The sequence below is a fragment of the Tupaia chinensis genome, unplaced genomic scaffold, assembly GCF_000334495.1.
Source record: "Tupaia chinensis unplaced genomic scaffold, TupChi_1.0 Scaffold149537_1, whole genome shotgun sequence".
Classification (NCBI taxonomy): domain Eukaryota; kingdom Metazoa; phylum Chordata; class Mammalia; order Scandentia; family Tupaiidae; genus Tupaia; species Tupaia belangeri.
This window is the reverse complement of record NW_006209381.1, coordinates 257,794-278,552: the sequence shown is the minus strand read 5'-3', so window position 1 is coordinate 278,552 and position 20,759 is coordinate 257,794. Positions and strand designations below refer to the sequence as shown.

The 20,759-nt window shown below is 37.8% G+C and overlaps 1 protein-coding gene across 2 annotated transcripts in view; it reads left to right on the top strand.

Annotated features, from left to right (window-relative positions):
- The window catches only part of PLOD2 (procollagen-lysine,2-oxoglutarate 5-dioxygenase 2), a 121,220-nt gene that overhangs the window by 49,429 nt on the left and 51,032 nt on the right, over nt 1-20,759 (top strand). For both annotated transcript variants that reach the window (XM_006171408.3, XM_006171407.3), the window contains exons 3-4: nt 2,300-2,436; nt 17,993-18,156. In XM_006171408.3, the coding sequence (XP_006171470.1) occupies nt 2,300-2,436; nt 17,993-18,156 (301 nt within the window). The remainder of the gene's footprint in view (nt 1-2,299; nt 2,437-17,992; nt 18,157-20,759) is intronic.

Below are 20,759 nucleotides of genomic sequence, written 5' to 3'. Positions count from 1 at the left end.
TCACCAGAGAGGCAGGGGGGAGGTGAGAAAGCAGGCTGCCAGGTCCAGGACATGAAGTGCAGTTGGTCATGTGGGAGTCCAGTGCCCTAGCCACGTTGCTACTTGTCACCTCCCCATGTTTTGGGGAACGTAATGTGCTTTGGGACCTCACTGATGCGCTAAGTCAGGGATGATTTATAGGTGACAATGAAGCCGATTGGTTAGATAATGTCTAGGAGAGTCTTAGTAGATTAAAAATAGCATTTTAATGGAAAATTTGGTCTTTGAAATACTCTATTGAGGACATGTTTTTGTTAAGCATTATGACCTTTCTTACCATGAAAATAACTTATCATTTGCTGGTTTGTTGTTTGACAGTCATATAACCAATCTGAATAACTCTTTGTTTAGCTTCATGTACATTCACAAACCGAAGCAGTTGCATGTATTTGGTCAGGTCTATAATCACTGTAGAAAGTTGTATCACATTAGCATTTAACCTTTTGGTAAACCTTCTTATATTATTTCCTTCTGTCTTTGCAGATAAATTATTAGTTATAACTGTTGCAACAAAAGAAAGTGATGGATTCCATCGATTTATGCAGTCTGCCAAATATTTCAATTATACTGTTAAGGTATGGTATATCCTTTCATTTATGGAGGTGTAAAACAATGTGCCGAAACTACAGTTTTCATAACATTAACAATCCATGACCCACAGAAGAAAGATACAATTTGGTTACATAATACTATTAGTTTATATACAGTTGACTGTTTTAAAGATACATTTTGGCCTTATTAATATGCTGCATGGTAAATTCTTAATGTTTAGTAATACCAAGGCAGTGTAAATAAGATTTGGCAGTAATTATCTTAGTGATTTTCAGTATTGTTTCCTGTAAGGAGTTCATCTGCCATAGCCATAGTGATTCTTTATTTATACAGAACTGGAAACATGATTGTGAAGGAGATACCTTTTGTATTATTAAGGGTTGCTATTCTTTGTTTCTTTGTTTCATTTGTTTAGAGAAATTTTGAAGTACTCTAATAGTACAAAATGGTTTAGGAGGGAACCAGCAGTTAGCGTAATGGCTATGTCACTGGACTCCCACGTAGTCAACCACGGTTCATGTCCCGGACCTGGTGGCTTAAAATTAAAAAAAAAAAAAAAAAAAAGGTTTAGGAGACTTACCTCCCAGGGAATATCTCATTGATAAATGATCACAGGAAATTTGAGGGAGCTAACAGGACTATTAAACTGGGCGATTGTCCTTTATTTCTGCTTTTGCTCCTGAGTAGTGAGTACACTCAATTGCTTTCTTGCCCAGCTCTTCCAGGCAGAATGAGATATTTCTTGTGTTGTCTTCCTTTATTGTGGTGGTCTGGAACTAAACAATGGTATCTCAGAGGCATGCCTGTGCTTTCAAGTCCCTTAGAGCCAGGGGTGTCAAGGAGGTATCAATATTTCCAACTGAGGAGGCAGCTAAGGCAAATGGTGAAGAGGAGTTCAGCTTCGTTTTGATTAATTGCACTTAAACAGTTTCCTGCGTTGATGAATTCATATCACACTTTCGAGAATGACATTTTAGATTTATATATCAAAAGGTGATGTTTCAGGACCAGCAGATGGCAAAATGGTTATGTTGCTGGACTCCCACGTAGTCAACTGCGGTTCGAGTCCCAGACCTGGAGGCTTAAAACTCATGCTGGGCACGTGTGTGTGCGAGCCCAAAATCTCAAGAGGAGAATGGAGAAGAAGGGATTGAGCTGTGGCTATCTCCCCTGGGGAGTGATTTCTCACTGTCTCTGTCTCTCTCTTGTCTCATGCCTCTCCAGCGAGTACATGCACCCCTATAGCCAGAATCTCTAAAAAAAAAAGGTGATGTTTTACTTGATGTTTTCTGCAATTCTCTGGACAGCTCATTTTGAATCAGTAGGAACATCGTTTAAGGTCTCAATCCAGAAGTTGCTGAGCTTCATGCAGATTTCTTATTGGATTATTAAAAGTGACATGGAAATTTCCTTTTTCATTTTAGTCTGAAATAAATAGGGATATTTATGAGTCTACCTTTTTATATTAGACTCTTAACTTTTGAAGTGGTAAACTTGAGAATGCTATTTTTGGAGTGGATAACGAGGAAGAATTATGGTCTGACTTAGACTCCAAGTTTCCCCTGCAGACCCCAATATCATGATTTACATAAATATTTAAAGGGTGTTTATGGTGTACTATTGTACACATTATTAATGTCTTTCAGTTATTTATGGACTGTTATCTTTTGAGTTTTGCTCAGGGATAAAATATTGATTTCACTTATAGGTCCTTGGTCAAGGAGAAGAGTGGAGAGGTGGTGATGGAATTAACAGTATTGGAGGGGGCCAGAAGGTGAGACTGATGAAAGAAGCCTTGGGACAGTATGCCAGTCAGGATGACCTGGTTGTCTTGTTTACTGAATGGTAAGAGGAACACTCTGGATTTTTAAGTTTGTGTTTAATTATGTTTAAAAGAGTTGAAATTTATGTTTGTAAATCATGTATTAAATTTACTTTATTGACAAAGAATCTTTGTTTTAAAAATTAGATTTCACTCATAGTTCTAAGCTTGTGATCTGACTTAATGATGTAATATGATCAAAGCTGATGAGTTATTATAAACGCTAACTTCTGAGAAAACATGGCATGAGCTAATGATGTTATGAATTCATGATTCAGTGCCAAGTTAGAGAAGGCGTAAAGATTGTGCTGAGCTTTTCTGTTACAGTGAGTAGCTGTCGAGATTATGATATCCAGGAGGGAAAAGATCATGGACAGTTGTAAATACAGTGAGACACAAACAATACTTGTTATTAAGAAAGAAGATCCTTTCCTACACAGAAATATATATATTTTTAGAGAGGTTTTTGCTATAGCGTGCATGCACTCGCCAGAAAGGAAGAGAGACAGAAAGACAGATAGTGAGAAATCACCCCCCAGGGGGGATGGCCATGCTGCAATCCCTTCTCCTCCATTCTCCTCTCAGGATCTTGGGCACGCACGCACACGCGCCTGGTGTGAGTTTAAGCCACCGGGTCCGGGACTCAGACTGCTGTTGACTATGTGGGAGTCCAGCAACATAGCCATTACACCATCTGCTGGCCTCTCTCTCTCTCTCTTTTTTGAGGTATTTACTATGTTTATCACTTTTAAAACTATTTATTTCTTTTCATGAGAGTGAGAGACAGAGAGAAAGGGGGAGAGAGAGAAGCAAGAGCCCTCACAATATCATCTTTCACAATACATCTTCCCCCAGACCATCCCCAGCCTTCCTGTCAGCCAGGATCACCGGGCGACCCCTGATGTGTACAGGATGACCAGGGAACTGAACCTGTGATCTTTGATATTGGTTCACCATCATTTGAACAACAGGTTATCATTGTGCCACTGAGCTGGCACCGTTTTTCTTTTTTACTATTTTCTTACATGTTTGAAATAACATCACATTGCCTGAGTCTTCAATGGCCACTTTCTCTCTCCCTTTCCCCAGATTTTCTTCTTTATTTAATCCTTAATTCTGCATTTTACATGCTCTTAAGTTTGTCCCTCTTTTTATGTATTTCTTTCCATTTAAAAATGCAAAGATGCGAATTATTTGTAGATGTCAGAATAGTACTTCGTATGAAAATATGTAAATAAGAAAGGCATACATTTTTGAAATGAAAATGATGTAATGAAGTCCCAGTGATATAACACCTGTGTTAAGAAAAGACACATAATACTTGCATCTTAAGACTGTCCTCGTATCTCATAGAGTTATGTTTGTGATTAAGTTGTTTGTGGTGGCCTCTTTTTGCAAAATCAGGTATGGTATGGCAGGTATTAGCTTGTTTACTGTGAATTTTTCTACAGTATATATATATATATATATACAATATGTTTATCATTTTCTGTATAAATTTTATATGTAATATATAAAATATACATATAAAATTTATATGAGTATTTAAGAAAAAGAGTCAGAAACTCATTATAATAACTGTTCTGATTAAATATTGAGTAGGTTTTATTTTACAGTTATCAAGGATTTTTATTTATTTATTTATTTTTTGGCTTTTGCCATAGGGTGTGTGTGCCTGCCAGGCAGAGGCAGAGAGAGGGAAAGTGAGAAATCACTCCCCCAGGGGGATGGCTTACCACAATTCCTTCACCTCCCTTCTCCTCTTGGGATTATGGGGACATGTGCCAGGTAGGATTTTTTTTTTTTCTTTTTCTTTTCTTTTTTTTTTGGAGAGGTTTTTGTTATAGGGCACGTGCGCTCGCCAGACAGACAGAGAGAGACAGAGAGACAGAAAGCGAGAAATCACCCCCCAGGGGGGATGGCCATGCCGCAATCCCTTCTCCTCCATTCTCCTCTCGGGATCCTGGGCATGCACGCACACGCGCCGGGAGTGAGTTTAAGTCACTGGGTCTGGGACTCGAACTGGGGTCGATTACGTGGGAGTCTAGCGACATAACCATTACGCTAACTGTTGGTCCCAAGAATTTTCAGGCAACCGAATACAGGACTCAGATGGTGGCTGACCCTGTGTGAGTCCAGCGTCTTAACCTCCATGCCACTGGCTGGCCTCACAATTACCATGGATTTTAAACGATTGTATCAGTCAGCTTGAACTTGTTTTGATTTTGTCTCTGAGGAAGACTCTCCTTACGAGGCAGTAATGACTGTGGATCCACAAACTTCCTTTTTGGTTTTAGAAAGAACTTTTTTCATCTATGTTTATCTTTCCTACACCCATTCCCCAGCCACCCAGCCACCACTTAAGATTTAGCTTTGGGGCAACTGCTCTAGTGAGAGGCCAGTTTACTTCTAATGAAAAATGAGATGTGAAGTATCAGCGTGGGTTGGTTTACTTCGATACCTTAAGACCCAACTTGATAGAAAGTGTTAATGGAAGGTCCAGTGCCTGGGGCGTATCAGTGAATTACATACATAGAATTTCTGAAAACATTTCCTGTGAGAACAACCAGCCAACTGAAAACACGGAGTCCCAACTCAGCCAGCCCAATGTCCAAGAAGAGTCATTTTCTCCATCCTCTTTCACCGTGTCTGTCCTGTGGGGGTACCTGGAAACATAAGAAAGTAACCGAGAGGTTGAAGAGCGATGAGTAATTTGTTTCACGTTAGAGCTGTTTTCTGGTTTTTGTTTGTTTGTTTGTTGTTTGTTTTTAAATAAAAGTATTGGGTACAGAGTGATAGTGATGACTATAATTGAAAACCATAGGTGGTCTATGGCCCAGCTGAAAAGAATTAGGCTGTTTTGTAAATTATTTGAAATACAATGCCTATTGTGTAATAAAATTGCTAGTCCTTAGTTAAGTGTACCTCTTGGTCGAAGGCTAGCATTCAGAATATATTCATTTTAATAGAGCAAACTACGGTAATTCCTATTTCTTAAGTGGTATTTTAAAAGGATAATTCAGCTGTTGTAATAATTAGATTTATGGATGCATAGGTCACTACGGTATTACCAAGTGCACAGCTTTATGTGCTTAATGGTTTAGCTAGCATTTGTCCTTCTGTGTCAAGGGGTGCATTTAGTAGCATCAGAGAAAGGGAATGGGAGGGTGGGGAAGGAGGGAGAGAAAGCAAGCGCTGTCCAATGAGCGTCACCCCATCACCTTTTGTCATCCAGCTCTCTATCTCATGAGGTCCTGAGCGCCCAGTGCACCTGGGATGTTTTTCAAGCCAACCCTGTTTGGCATCTGGGGTCTGACTTCCTCTGGGCAGTGCTTAGCCGCTGCGCTATGGGGCTGTGCTGGATAGACCTTTTCCTTTTCTTTTCTTTCTTTCTTTTTTCTTTTTTTTTTTTTGAGAGGTTTTTGCTATAGGGCGCGTGCACTTGCCAGACAGACAGAGAGAGACAGAGAGACAGAAAGCGAGAAATCACCCTCCAGGGGGAATGGCCACGCCACAATCCCTTCTCCTCCATTCTCCTCTCGGGATCCTGGGCACGCATGCACACACGCCTGGCATGAATTTAAGCCACTGGGTCCGGGACTCGAACCGCGGTCGACCATGTGGGAGTCCAGCGACATAGCCATTATGCTAACTGCTGGTCCCTGGATAGGCCTTTTCTTTAAAGAAAAGAAAAGAAAACAAAACCAAAACCATCTTTTCTGAGGTAATTTACTTAAGATGATGTTTGCTTGTTTTAAGTGTAAAATTCAGTGATATTTAGTAAATTTATGGAGTTGAGCAATCATCACCATTCTTCGATTTTAAGACATTCCTAGTACCTAATAATGATCCTTTGTGTCCATTTAGCTAGTTTTTTTGTGAATATAGAAGCAATTTTGAAAATTGCTTCCATGAGAATATATATTCTGAACTGACTTTTGGATAAACCTTTAAAATTAGAGACTGGAGTTTTAAAGATAAACTCCAGAAATACAGTCTATTAGATTTCATTTAGATATAAACATTTGGCAAGGATTTGAGTTCTTCTTAACACAAAATGAAAACTGGAGATTGCCAAATAGGGAAGTACATCAAACTTAATTTTCAAGTTATTTTATACTGTAGTGTGTGTGTGTGTGTGTGTGTGTGTGTGTGTGTGTGTATGTCTTTGCAGTTCCTATGGCTTTGGAAGTTTGATAATCTCCCTTTGATGAGAGCAACTATCTGGAGTATAACAAAATCCCAGTGGATGAAGTGTGATGGGTGTTTTAAAAATGGGCTAAATGAAAATTGTGAGGACATGTAACTGGGGAGGTGCAACTTCCTTTAAGGAGAGAAATGATTCCATCCTGATTTTATATTACACATTAGTCAATGTGAATGATCATTTGTGTTTTATACGAAGGTTCTTTGTATTGCTTTTAGAATTACTTTATAAACATACGTGTATTTCCCTCTAGTCATATTGTAGACAGATGATCAAACCTAATTTTTACATAGTGGCCAGTAGTTATTTTTTGTTTGGTTTGTTTTTGGTAAGGATAATCTATAAACCAGAATATAAGAAAAAGTGTGTTCTTGGGAGTATATTTGATATGTATTGAATATCTAGGGACCAGCAGTTAGCGTAATGGCTATGCTGCTGGACTCCCATGTAGTCAACTGCGGTTCACGTCCTGGACCCAGTGGCTTAAAACTCATGCCAGGTGTGTGTGCATGCGTGCCCAAGATCCTGAGAGGAGAATGGAGGAGAAGGGATTGTGGCGTGGCCATCCCCCTGGGGAATGATTTCTCGCTTTCTGTCTCTCTGTCTCTCTCTCTCTGTCTGGTGAGCACACGCACCCTATAGCAAAACCTCTTCAAAAAATAAAAAATTTAAAAAAAATCTGCACTAAACTTTTCCTAGGTCTCATGTATTAATAAAATATATACCAACAGAATCTTAGAATCTTACTTAGCATGTGGTAGTATAATTTTTCTAGATTTTTGAATATCCGATAAAGTCATCTAGTAAAAATGTTGGCTATTTGTTCTACTCTTTTTTTTTTTTAAACTTAAGGAAGTTAGAAGAAAATTAGTTAGAAATAAGTGGGTGAAATAATTATTTGATTTTTGAGCTGGGACATGTCAGAAATTTCCTCTTTCATAACTGTATATAACTCGATTAATTGAATACAGGTATACTCCATTTTAGGCTTCCAGTATATGATGTATTTAAAAAAAATATTTTTGGTGGTGATTATTAGCCTTCTGAATAAAGAATTTTCCTTATGAAAAATCTATTCGAAGATTTTGGTATATAGAAACTCCCCAGTTCATTGAGATATTCACTTAGAAGTGATTGTGACTGCGGCCGGCAGGTGGCATGGTGGTTAAGGGTGCCAGACTCCCACATGACCGAACACAGTTTAAGTCCCAGACCTGGCGACTTGCTTTCTCACTCCCTCTCTCTCTCTCTGATCAAATTAAAATAAATAAATAAAGTGAAATAAAAGAATTCTTTTAAAAAAGAAATGCTTGTGACTTTGAGGCAAGATAAAGAAATTGGCTGCTACCAACTAGAGGCAGCAATAAGAAAGACTAAACTTTGGGGTTTTTTTAGACTTTTTTTTTGCTATAGGATGCATGTTCTCACTGGAGAGACAGAGAAACAAAGTGAAAAATCACCCTCTGGTGGAATGGCCACCCCACAATCCCTTCCTCTCCATGTGCATCTCAGGATTTGGGGCACACATACACACATGCCTGGTTTGAGTTTCGAGCCGCCAGGTCCAGGACTTGAACCATAGTCATCAGCCATATGGGAGTCCAGTGCCTTAATCACTATGCCACCTGCTGGCCCTGATCAAACTATTTTTAAAACAGGAGAATGGTAGTCACTGTGAAAACTACAAAATCTGATAAATAAAATAAATATAACATGAAGACATTATTTCAGCAGTTTTCAAGCTGTCTGTGGTCTAGGAGGTAGGTGGACGATAAATAAACACTGGCTAAAAACAGAGGGGTCACCTCAGTTCCACAGCTCCCTGCTGCTCACCTGGGCCTCATCGGTGTGGCTGTATGTGGCTACACATACAGTACATGTCGTATATTCTACTCAGCTACCATACTGAAACGCAACTGTGTGTTTCACACAGCAAACTGAGGGCTGGATCTGACTGACGTATTTCAGGGCACAATAGCAAGGGACCAGTGACTGTGTCACAAGGAAAAACAGACCTTGTAGAGGGAGAAATACGGTGGATGTTTTGAATCCATTTTTCAAGATTGCTGTGTTTTTTTTTTTTCCTTTTTTTGATAAATAAAATGACTTTTTTAAAAGCAGGAAAGCATGTTTTAAAAAAAGTTCAAAGGATTAAAATGACTTAACTATTGAATTTTGATTAGAACTCTAAATATGCTATTGCTTCTGATCTTTCATATGTCAAAAAATGTTCGTTTGTTTGGCTTCTTTTTAAATTTTATTTTGCTGAGAAAGGGAGAGCAATGAGCGTATTTCTCGCTTTCTGTTTGGTATACATGTATTGAGCACAGATTAGGATCTTGGCATTACACTTAACACCCCAGCAAAGGATACATAAACAGATCATGTCAAGACATTCTCACTCGAGGGGAAGTTTTTGGAATGGTTCACTAGGAAGAACTACACATGGCTTTGAAAATTTTTTGTGCCAAGCTACACTTATACTTTAATTCCATTTGCTCAAACTTTTTGAAGTACCTGCATACTAATTCTGAAAACAAAACTGACCAAATCTAATGTGGAAGAATGATGTCTTCATAAAAACTGATTGTTGGATGGGTGAGCGCGTGGCATGGAGGTGAAGGTGCTGGGTCCCACATGGCCACCTGTATGGTTTGAGTCTTGTACCCAGCAGCTTGAAAATCAGGCCAGCAAGTGTGTGGGCATGCCCAAAATCCTGAGAGGAGAAAGGATTACAGCATGACCACCTCCGCTGGAGGGTGATTTCTCACTTTCCCCTCTCTCTCTCTATTCCCCCCCATCTCTCTCTGATAAGCACACATACCCTTATAGCAAAAAAACAAAAACAAAACAAACATAACCCAAATGTTGGCAATATCTCCTTACACCTACTTACTTTTCAAAAATTATGAAAGAATTATATGCAATTTATGTGCATTATTCTGTAGGTTGTCAAATCCTGTTATGGTATTATTTGAAATAAACATTTTGTACCTCTCATCATTCAAGGTTCCTATTCCGTAGGCCTGCCTTTTATATTGTCTTACATAGTTTGTACAGACGACGGACTGAACATTTTCTGAAAGCAAAGCTCTTCAAGTACTGTATCTATAATTTTAACTAGTAATGGCAGAATTATTTGATGAACTCCTTTTTGGAGGGCCGCAGAGGAATCACTGTTCTGATTTTGTTTCTGAACGAAGAAAACCTCTACCTCAGTGGTTTTAATGTTAGTGCCAGATATTCTAACACAATCAAAGGAATGTTATTAGATTTGTCACTGATGGCATACATCCCAAAAATTTTATATCTATGACATTTTGGCAAGGATGACAGTTTAAGTGTGCAGACACAAAGAACCTAGTCATTAACAATGGACAATATTTCATTATGTTAGTACGAAGGAAAGCCAGGCACATTATTGTTCCCAATTTCTATATTCTTTCTTTCCTTCTTCTTCTTCTTTTTTTTTTTTTTTAAAGAAAGATTGAAACTATTAGCTGTCATTTGAACAATTAAATGTATTGCACTGCCTCCTGGCTGATGTAGAATAGTGTAAAATATTTTTAGGAAAATAATGTAAGAAATAAATAATTATTGTGGTGTTTTCCCCTCTAAATTGTACAGGTTTTCTTGTTAGTATTTACTTAGTATTGGGTGAGTATATTGATGTGAATGCTGGAATGAAGAAGTAGATGATATACAGAAATAACATTAAGCTGCTATGGCTGGACTGATCATCCCTGTGTAGTCTTATCATGTATGACTATTGTCTATAACCAATTTGTCTACTCCTTAATACTCTTCTTAGTAAACATGGATTAAGCATCTGTTACATGCAAAATATGGGACTAGCTTCTGTAGCTAGGGTTCTAAGGGGGATAGAAATCCTGCTTCTAGATTCTTTTCTTTCAACAGCTTTGTGTGTATTACATTCTGCATATTGTACCCAACTCATGATAAATGCTGGGGGTTGAAAACCAAAAACTATTTCTTCATTGATTCAGTGAAGACATATGAGACATGAGTCTGTGTATGACTCGAAAATTCTAGTCTTGGCAAAGATAAACGTAGCTATCATTTTTAGACTAGAGGAAATTTTTATTTAATTGATTGCATCATTTTACAAATAAACAGTCTGACCCAGAATCAACAAGTGTTGAGTCATGGTCCCACAGATAGCTTGCAGCTTGAGCAGCTGCTGTCTTTGCCACTGTTCTCTTCCAGGCTGCCCTGTATACCAGGTATCAATCCAGCGCTGGGTCAGTCTCTGAGGACAGTCTAGAGGAAGCGTCCCTTCAGCTAGACTCTGTCCTCATTGACTCCCACCTCTCCCTACCCTCAGTAGAATTTCACATTCACTCAATGCAATTATATGCCATTTGGAAGAAAGTTCACCAAGTAATATTTACCTTTAAAAATAGTACCCACTTTATCCTTTCCCGCCCTCCAAAAGGACTAAAGTCAATTTCACCATTTCCACTGTCATTTGATTGTAATGTATTTGCAGGGTTAACAGGGTAGGTGGACGTTTTCAAGTGTTTTCGTTTGTTTGGGGGGATAGGGAGTGGCTCCACAGTATTGGAGGGTGCTGTTAATTATCTTTGGATAAACACGCATAAACATGCATTTGTGGTAAGATGTGCTGTAAGAGTCATCTGGCGTGGTGCTGCTGCTTTTCTTCCATTTCATTAGACTTTCACCTTTTGCTAATAGTTTGGATGATTTTTCTTTTTTTTTTTTTTTACTTATGTTTATACTTGAGATGGTGAAGAAAGTACTGGATTTGGGAGGAAGAACAAATGAGGTTAGGGAACATTTCTGTTACTCTCTTTTCTGGCTACCCAGTAACTTATGCTTCGTATTGAGACTTAGGATGATTCATTCATCCTCTTATTTGGTCAGTAAATATTTATCTGCTGTATTCAAAATAAACATGTAAAGGGCTACCCAGATGAGTAAAGATGTAGACTTAACCTATGAATTAAAAACGTGCAGTCTGGCGTTAGATGGACACTGTTAGCATGAAGAGCAGAAAATCAAGCATCTAGAAAAAACAAGAGGAAAAGAGCTGTGGAAATTAAGAGGAAAGAAATGATCTTTTCCAGTTATTCTGATCAAAGGAAGGTTTGTAGAGAAGGTGGCATTTGAAATGGGCCTTGAAAGTGAATGATTTGGAACCATTGGGGAAAAGATGTGCTAAGCCGAGGTGACATCATGGGTAAAGACACAGATGACAAATCAAATAACTCAAGTTGGCTTAAGAACGGGTTATTTAATGGAGAGTTGTTATGTGAAGCTAATTCATTTAGACTGTTCTTCAGGCTAGGAGTCAGTGCACTATGGCCGTACTGAAGCACTCTGTCCTCATTGGCTTACACATTGTCTGGTTGCTTTTCCACCACAGCAGTAGAGTTGTTGTGACAAAGATTATTTGCCCTCTCCCCCACAAGTCCAAGATATTTCCTGTAAAAGGCCAGAGAGTAAATATTTGCTGACTCCTGCTTTAGACAGCATTGAGAACCACTGATCCAGCCTGGGGAAGCATGGAGCATGGTTTTCAGGAAGGTTTGTCAGACAGTCCTAATGAGATGTGGACGGGATGGGCAAGGTGGAGGCTTGATGTGTTTCTGAATTACTTGAGGCCTGTGTCTTCTAGTGGGAGTGGGAACATTGGAATGCTGAGTACATGAAGCGGATGGTATCCACAGGATTTGGCAAAAGATTTGAGAAGGTAGGTCAGGGAAAAGGTGGAGTTAAGACTGAATGAAGAATTTTCAACCTGGGGGACTATGTGGTTGATGGTGCCACAGAAACAGGGAACACATAAGGACAAACGCTTGTAAAAGTCTCAATGACCTGTTGGAGATAGGACACTGACGTGTCTGGTAGAAGATTCAGCATGACCACATAAGGTGGAATCTTATGGTTTTTACAGGACCCTGGACTATTTACCACAGTTAGACGTGGAAAATTTTACTTTATTCTTCATATTTAAATGGACTAAATTCCTGTAGAATTATTTTTATGACCTTTGTGCATTCTTTTTTTTTTTTTGTAAAAATTTGAGATTTTGTGGCCAAAATAATTTTAAGTAGAAAAACTTTTTTGCCATTTGAAAAATGTTAAGTAGGTTCAAAGAACTTTTCTGAAGTACTTAAACACAGAAATAGCTAATACTACTAAAGCGGGCGATTTCAGCAACCTTAAATAATTATTTGAAGTGCTCTTATTATTTATGGTATGCAAAAATAATTTTCCCCTTTACTTTTTGCCTCAAAATATTTCATTTGTTATAAAGGTGAAACCTGCTTATAATATACTAAATTGGACATGGAAAAGTTGCCACAACTCCTCATTTTCCAGATGTTGACATTTATTAATAATTTTGAAATGCATGATGTACATTTTTGTATCCTTCACTCACTAGGGTTTCAAAGATATTTACTTTTTGAAGTTGACATACATCTTTTGAATATGTGATGCTACCTGCAAAATTAGTTTGGCTAAGCTTCCAATCATGTGATTGGAATAAAAGATAAGTCACTTTTCCCTATGTTCCGATAATGTATCTGGATTCCTCTACAACTTGCATGGCAGTCTCTGCCTCAGAGGATTTAGTTTATTTGCGCTGCCTTTATGGTCCACAGAACCGACCTTATTTATTCATCTTAACTATTAAGTAATGATCCAAACAGTTAGTACTTTGAGGAAAATACCTAAGTTAAAAAGATAATACTGAGGAATCCGTTGTACTTAGAAGAAAAAGAGAAACATGTTGTGTTTAATAAAGTTAGATTAGTTCAGTTTTTTTTTTAAATAAACTAAGGTATGGAGAAGTTGATTTAAGGTTTTAGTCAGAACAATTTAACTCTGATATAAAGCTTATTTTAAAAATGTATATGTGCCTAAAAATAAAATTATTTGAACCTGATTGGTTAAAAACTTATGTAGGCAAAGAAGAACAAACCAAAATTAGTAGAATAAAAGATATCATAAAAGAGAAATAGAGAAAACTGAGACTAAAAAAAAATTTCAAAAGATCAATGAAGTGAAGAGAGAGTTTTTTTTTTTTATAAAGAGGTAAATAAGACTGATGAACTATTAGCTAGATCAACAAAAAGAAGAAAAAAGAAAAAAACCCAAATAAATGAAATCAGAAATGAAAAGGGAGATTACAACTAACATAGAAGAAACACAAAGGATCGTTAGTGACTGTTAAGAATAACTACACACCAAAAAATTGGGGAAAACTTGATAAAGATAAACTCATTGACATATACAACTTACTATGATTGAATAAGAAAGAGAAAACTTGAACAGATTAATAACAAGAAATGAGATTGAGTCAGTAACAAAAAAAGTCCAACAAAGAAAAGTCTATGATCAGATGGCTTCACTCCTGTACTCTACAAAACTTTTAAAGAACTAACACTAATTCCCCTCAAAGTTTTCTGGAATATTGGAAGGGACCGAATTATCTCAAAATTCTTTTACAAGGCCAGCATTACCCTCATATCAAAACCAAACAAAGACACAATGACAGTAAAAACCACAGTAAAAAAATGTCACTGATGAATATAGATATAAATATCCTCAACAAGATATTAGCAAACTGAAATAAACACATATTGAAAAGATTGTACAGCAGGATCAAGTAGAACTTATCCCAGGGATGCAAGGATGATTCAATTTAGGCAAATCAGTAAATGTCATAGAAACAGAATAAATGATGAGAGACTCAACTCAATTCAATTCAGGAGACACAGAAAAATATACTCAAGATACACAGAAAAAGCACTTGAGAAAATTCCATATTCCTTTGTGATTAAAAACTCTCAACAAACTAGGACCAGCAGTTGGTGTAATGACTGTGTTGCTGGACTCCCATGTAGTAGACCACGGTTCGAGTCCCAGACCTGGTGACTTAAACTCACACCAGGTGTGTGTGCGTGCATGCCCAAGATCCCAAGAGGAGAATGGAGGAGAAGATATTGTGGTGTAGCCATCGCCCTGAAGGGGTGGAGGTGATTTTTCATTTTCCCTTTCTGTCTCTCTCCAGCGAATGCACATGCCTTATGGACAGAACAAAACAAAACAAAACCAAAAACTAAAACCACCCCACCTCATTTATAGTAGCTACAAAACAAAATAAACAGAGCAAACAAAAATAAACAAAATAAAACTAAACAAAAACTTTTAAATATAGGTTTATATTTAGCCAAGAGGCAAAAGACCTCTGTAATGAGAACATAAATACTAATGGAATAAGACTCAAAATATTGGAAAGATATCTTGTATTTTCAGATGAGGAAGCTGAGTCCCAGAGAAGATGAAAGGACTTTTCCCAACTTTTGATGGGAAAAACAGACATTATTAAAGTTAATATGCTGTTCTAAGCAATGTGCAGCTGCATTGTAATCCCTATCAAAATACCATGACAATCTTCAGAGAAATAGAAAAAAAAAACAGCTCTAAAATTTGTATGAAATTACAAAAGACCTTTAATAAAAAAGTCAATACTATGCAAACAGAACAAAGCTGGAAGTATCACACTATCTGATTTCAAAACATAGTACAAAATTACAACAACCAAACAGCATGAGACTGCATTAAAACGGACACTTAGACACAGGTATGAGAATAGAGCCCAGAAATATAGAGAACCCAGCAATAAAGAGAACCCAGAAATAAATCCACATATATCCTGCCAGTTATTTTTCCATTAAAGCATAAAGAATATACATTGGTGAAAGGACAGGACACTTTAATAAATGCTGCTGGGAGAACTGGATATCCATATGCAAAAGAATGAAATTAGACTCTCAAGTTCCCGTGTACGATTATCAACTCCAAATGGATTCAAGATTTAACAATAAGAAAAACCAAAAACTACGATGCTTCTAGAAGAAAATCTAGGGAAACCATTTCAGGACATTGGAATAAGGGAAACCATTTCAGGTCATTGGAATAAACCAAAATTGTATGAATAAGATCTCAAAAGTGCAAGTTAAAAAAGCTAAAGTATACAAGAGACTGTAACAAACTAAAAACCTTCTACAAAGTGAAGGAAAACATAAGAAGTAAAGAGGCCCCCACAGAATGGGAGAGCGGATTTGACACTTTATCTGAGAAGTGATTGATATCCATAATGCCCCAGGTATTCAAATAACTCAACAGCAAAAATACAAATCATCTGACTAAAAAAATAGGGAAGTGTTCTGAACACACACATTTTTTTTAAAGACACACAAATAGCCAACAAGTTTATGAAAAAGTGTTCAATATCACTAATCAGGGAAATTCAAATTGAAACCATGATGAGATATCACTTCATTCCAGTTGGGATGGCTATTATCAGAAAGACAAAAAAAAAAAAAATACTGGTGAGGATGAAGAAAAAAGGGAACTCTTATACATGATAGTAGAGTTGCAAATTGTACAAACCTTATGGAAAATAGTGTGCAGGTTTTTTCAAAAAAATTAAGAATAGGGCTACTGTGTGATCCAGAATATTCACTACTTGGTATATCTCTAAAAGAAAGAGAATCAGTGTGTTGAAAGAGATATCTGCACCCCCATGTTTATTTCAGCACTTTTTGTTTTTAAGAAAGATTTTTGCTATCGGGCGTATACACTCACTAGAAAGACAGAGAGAGACAGAGACAGACACAGAAAGTGAGAAATCAGCCCCAGGGGTAATGGGTACACCTCAATCTCTTCCATTCTCATCTTGGGATCTTGGGCATGCATCCACACACACCTGGTGTGAGTTTAAGCCACCAGGTTCGGAACTCAAACCGTGGTTGACTACGTGGGAGTCCAGTAACATAACCATTATACCATCTGCTGGTCCTTATTTCCGTACTCTTTAACAGTTGCCAAGATTAATGAATAATAATAAACCAAAAAAGGCATATATACATGGAATACTATTCAGCCATTAAAAAAATGAAATCCTGTCATTTGCAGCGACATGGATGAGTCTGGTGGATGTTTTGCTAAATGCAATAAGCCAGGCATAGAAAGAGAAATACGCATGTTCCCTTTCATAGGTGGAATCTAAATATTTGATCTCACAGAAGTAGAGAGTAGAATGGTGGTCTCTAGGGGCTGGGAAGGGGATGTGGGAGAAACAGTAGGGAGAAATTGATAAACAAATCCAAGATGACACCTTAGCAGGACCAGGTAGTGGCATAGCAGTGAAGTGAGATGCACTGAGGCAGATAAATCCACATATATCCTGCCAGGCCGTTTTCCATTTCGGAAGATTCTGGGTTGTGTCTGGAGATCTCCCTGAGTGTGCATGGGTCTAAGCGGGCTGAGGCTTAGATAGGATTACACCATCACATTTGGAACTCTTGGGGGTGCTATGTCTCTGTCTCTCTCTGTCTCTCTCACTCATGGGTTAAATAAATAAGCTTAAAATATTATACCTACATAGGAGGAATGAGTTCTAGTGTTCAATCACACTAGAATGAATACGGGTAACAATTTCTTACATGTATTTTGAAATGTAACTAGACAAGAGAATTGTAAATGGTCCCAGCACAAAAAAATGATAAATTTTGCAGGGTTAGATCTGCTAGTTATTTTGATTTGATCATTACACATTATATACATGTATCGAAATAGCACTCTATAACATAAATATGTATGATTATTATTTGTCAATCAAGTATAATAATGATGAAAAAAATTTAACGGGTAGAAACAAATTAAATTGAAATATTAGGCAGGCATGATAGCAACTTTTGTAAATGATTGTTTCTATATTATTAAATTAGTTATACCCTGGGTTTGTTTGTTTGTTTTTGTGGAGATTTTTGCTATAGGGCACATGTTTGCTTGCCAGAGAAACAGAGAGACAGAAAGTGACAAATCACCCCCCCCCCCCAGGGGGATGGCCATGCCACAATCCCTTCTCCATTCTCCTCTTGAGATCTTGGGCATGCATGTACTGCAGACGTGCCCAACATGAGGTTTAAGCCACTGGTCCGGGACTCAAATCATGGCCAACTCCATGGGAGTCTGACATAACCATTGCTGATCCCGACAAGTAACTGAATTTCTAACATTTCCATAGTGCTTTTAGAATTTTGATTTTGAGCATACAACTATTAAAAATATTGAGACTAGGACTAAAAAAAAAGCTTTTATTTGAATTTCATATGATAATGTAGTATAAACATGAGTAATTCAATACAACCCCCATTGTTTAAATTGAGGGAAATTGTTTGGTGTATTCTTTAAACAGTTACTGATTTTTTTGTTGGCTTCTAACTTCTGCCTTGTATTTGTGACATTTTCATTGTTTATGTGCCTAAAGTCTGATGAATACATTGTAAAACGTTTTTTCTCCTCTCAAACAGTTTTGATGTCGTATTTGCTGGTGGTCCAGAAGAAGTTCTTAAAAAGTTTCAAAAGACAAATCATAAAGTGGTTTTTGCAGCTGATGGAATTTTGTGGCCAGATAAAAGACTAGCGGACAAGTATCCTACTGTACATTTTGGGAAACGCTACCTGAATTCAGGAGGTAAGATACTGGGAGACAAAATGCAAGACATGTTGACAAACCATTTTTCTTCCTGTAGCTATAGGCTTAATGATTTAAGTAATCATAATCTTGTTATACCTCTGGAAAAATAATGTCAGTTTAAAATTCACAGGGCATTTTGTAGTTAACAAAGGAACATCTGGTGGATCTACTGCAACACCATGCATTTTACAAGTTATTTTCACATTATAAGTAAGGAAGCTGTATTCTCCAAATGTAAGTGACTTTTCCTAAAGGCATTTGTTAAGGGAAAACATGGATCCACAACTTCTGATTACAGTTTCATTGAGGATTTTCTGGCTACAGTATATAAGTTTCCTTACTTGAGAAAAAGTTCATTTGAGTCTGCAATCCTGTAGCTTTTAAACAGGCGTTGCTTAATTTTATCTATTTTTTTAAGAGAGGTTTTTGCTATACGGCACATGTGCTTGCCAAAAACACAGACAGAGAGACAGAAAGTGAGAAATCACCCCTTGGGGAGATGGCCATGACACAGTCTCTTCTCCTTCATTCTCCTCTTGGAATTTTGGGCACACATGCACATGTACCCAGTGTGAGTTTCAAGCTACCAAGTCTGGGACTTGAACTGCAGTAGGCCATGGGGGAGGCCAGCAACATAACCATTATGCCATCTGCTAGTCCCAAGTCAGACATGCATCATTTAACATCAGGGATACATTCTGAGAAATGTGTCATTAGGCAATTTATTGTGCAATCATTATAGAGTGTATTTACACAAACCTAAATATTATCACTTAGTATTTACATAAACCTGGATATTATAGCTTACTCCACACCTACTCTATGGTATAGCCTGTTGCTTCTAGGCTACAAACCTGTGTGGCAGGGTTACCCAAGCCCCAGGGTGCGAACTGGTGCCAGTCTGTGACCTATTGCGGGCTGGGCTGTGGATTGATCCATGGCCTATTGTACCCCCTACCTTTTTGAACCAGGGTTGGGCAGCAGGCAAGCCAGCAAAGCTCACTCTGTGTTTACAGTCAGTCCCCATTGCTTACATTGCCGTCTAGGCTCTGCCTCCTGTCAGATCAGCAGCTGTATTACATTGTCATGTAAGTGCGAACCCTGTTTTTGTGTGATTATTTCATTGTATGCTGCAATGTGGTAGTGGTGGAAATGGGGTGCATGGTGGATGTGGTGTGCTTGAGTCATCCCAGGACCAACCATCCCTCATCTGTGAAGGGAGTATTTTCCACAAAGCTGGACCCTGGTGCCGAGAAGAGGCGACTGCAGCAGTATAGTATGTTGCTATACTGAATACTGTAGAAAGTTACAATACAATGGTAAATATTTGTGTATCTGAACATAGTAAAGATACAATAAAAGTATGGTATAAAACATGGTAAGCAAGATGAATGAGGCTGCTATTATAACACTGTTTTAGAGTAAACATTTTTTATAAATAGGAGTACACTCCAAAAAAGTGATTAAAAAATATGGTAAGTATAATAAATACATAAATATATAACCAGTAACATAGTTATGTATTATCATTATTGAGCATTATGTCCTGAACTTAATTGTCTATACTCTATTTTTATATGACTAACAGCACAGTAGGTTTGTTTATGCCTGCATCATCACCAACTCATTATTTAGTGAATATTGGGTTGCACAATAATATTATGTTGGTTTCAGCACCACTAGAGGAAAGGAGTTGTTCGGCTCCATTAGAATAGTATGTAAGACTACTGTCTATTTTTTTTTTTGTTTTTGAGAGGTTTTTGCTATAGGGTGCATGCGCTCACCAGACAGAGAGAGACAGAGAGACAGAAAGCGAGAAATCACCCCCCGGGGGGATGGCCATGCCACAATTCCTTCTCCTTCATTCTCCTCTCGGGATCTTGGGCACGCACGCACACGCGCCCGGCATGAGTTTTAAGCCACCGGGTCCAGGACGCGAACCATGGTAGACTATGTGGGAGTCCAGCGACCCAGCCATTACACTAGCTGCTGGTCCCAAAGACTACTGTCTATATGTGGTCCATCACTAAACAAAAGGTCATTATGCAACACCCAAGTGTGATTTTTAATACAGAAGTGTAAATCAGGTAAAAGCATATTGTATGAAAGTAAATATAATTATTTCTTCATCTATTCAAGGAATTATTTAGTATTTATTTATTTAGGATTTCTCAGAGGTCATGTGTGCTCACCAGACAGACAGGGATGGAGAGGGAAAAAGCACCCCCTAATCAGGGCACGGTCATACTACAAGCTATTCTCTTTAATTTCTCTGTCCTTTGGGGTTTTGGACATGCTCACACGCTTGCTCCAAGTCACCAGGTCCAGAATATGAACTGCACGGTTGGCAATGTGGGGGTCCGGCTCCCTTAACCATTAAGCCACTGGCTGGTCTACAATTTAGGGTTTATGAAATATTAGCTTGTTGGGAAAGTCATGATATATATATATTTTTTTTTTCTGTGCAAAAATATGTCATGACTTTCCAGACAACCCAATAGATAAGAAAACAACTTTTGCAAAATAGTAACATAAACCATTGGAAAATGTTGTGTGTTGCTATTTGCCATATTTTTCATCTCGAAGATGGTCAGAGGAAC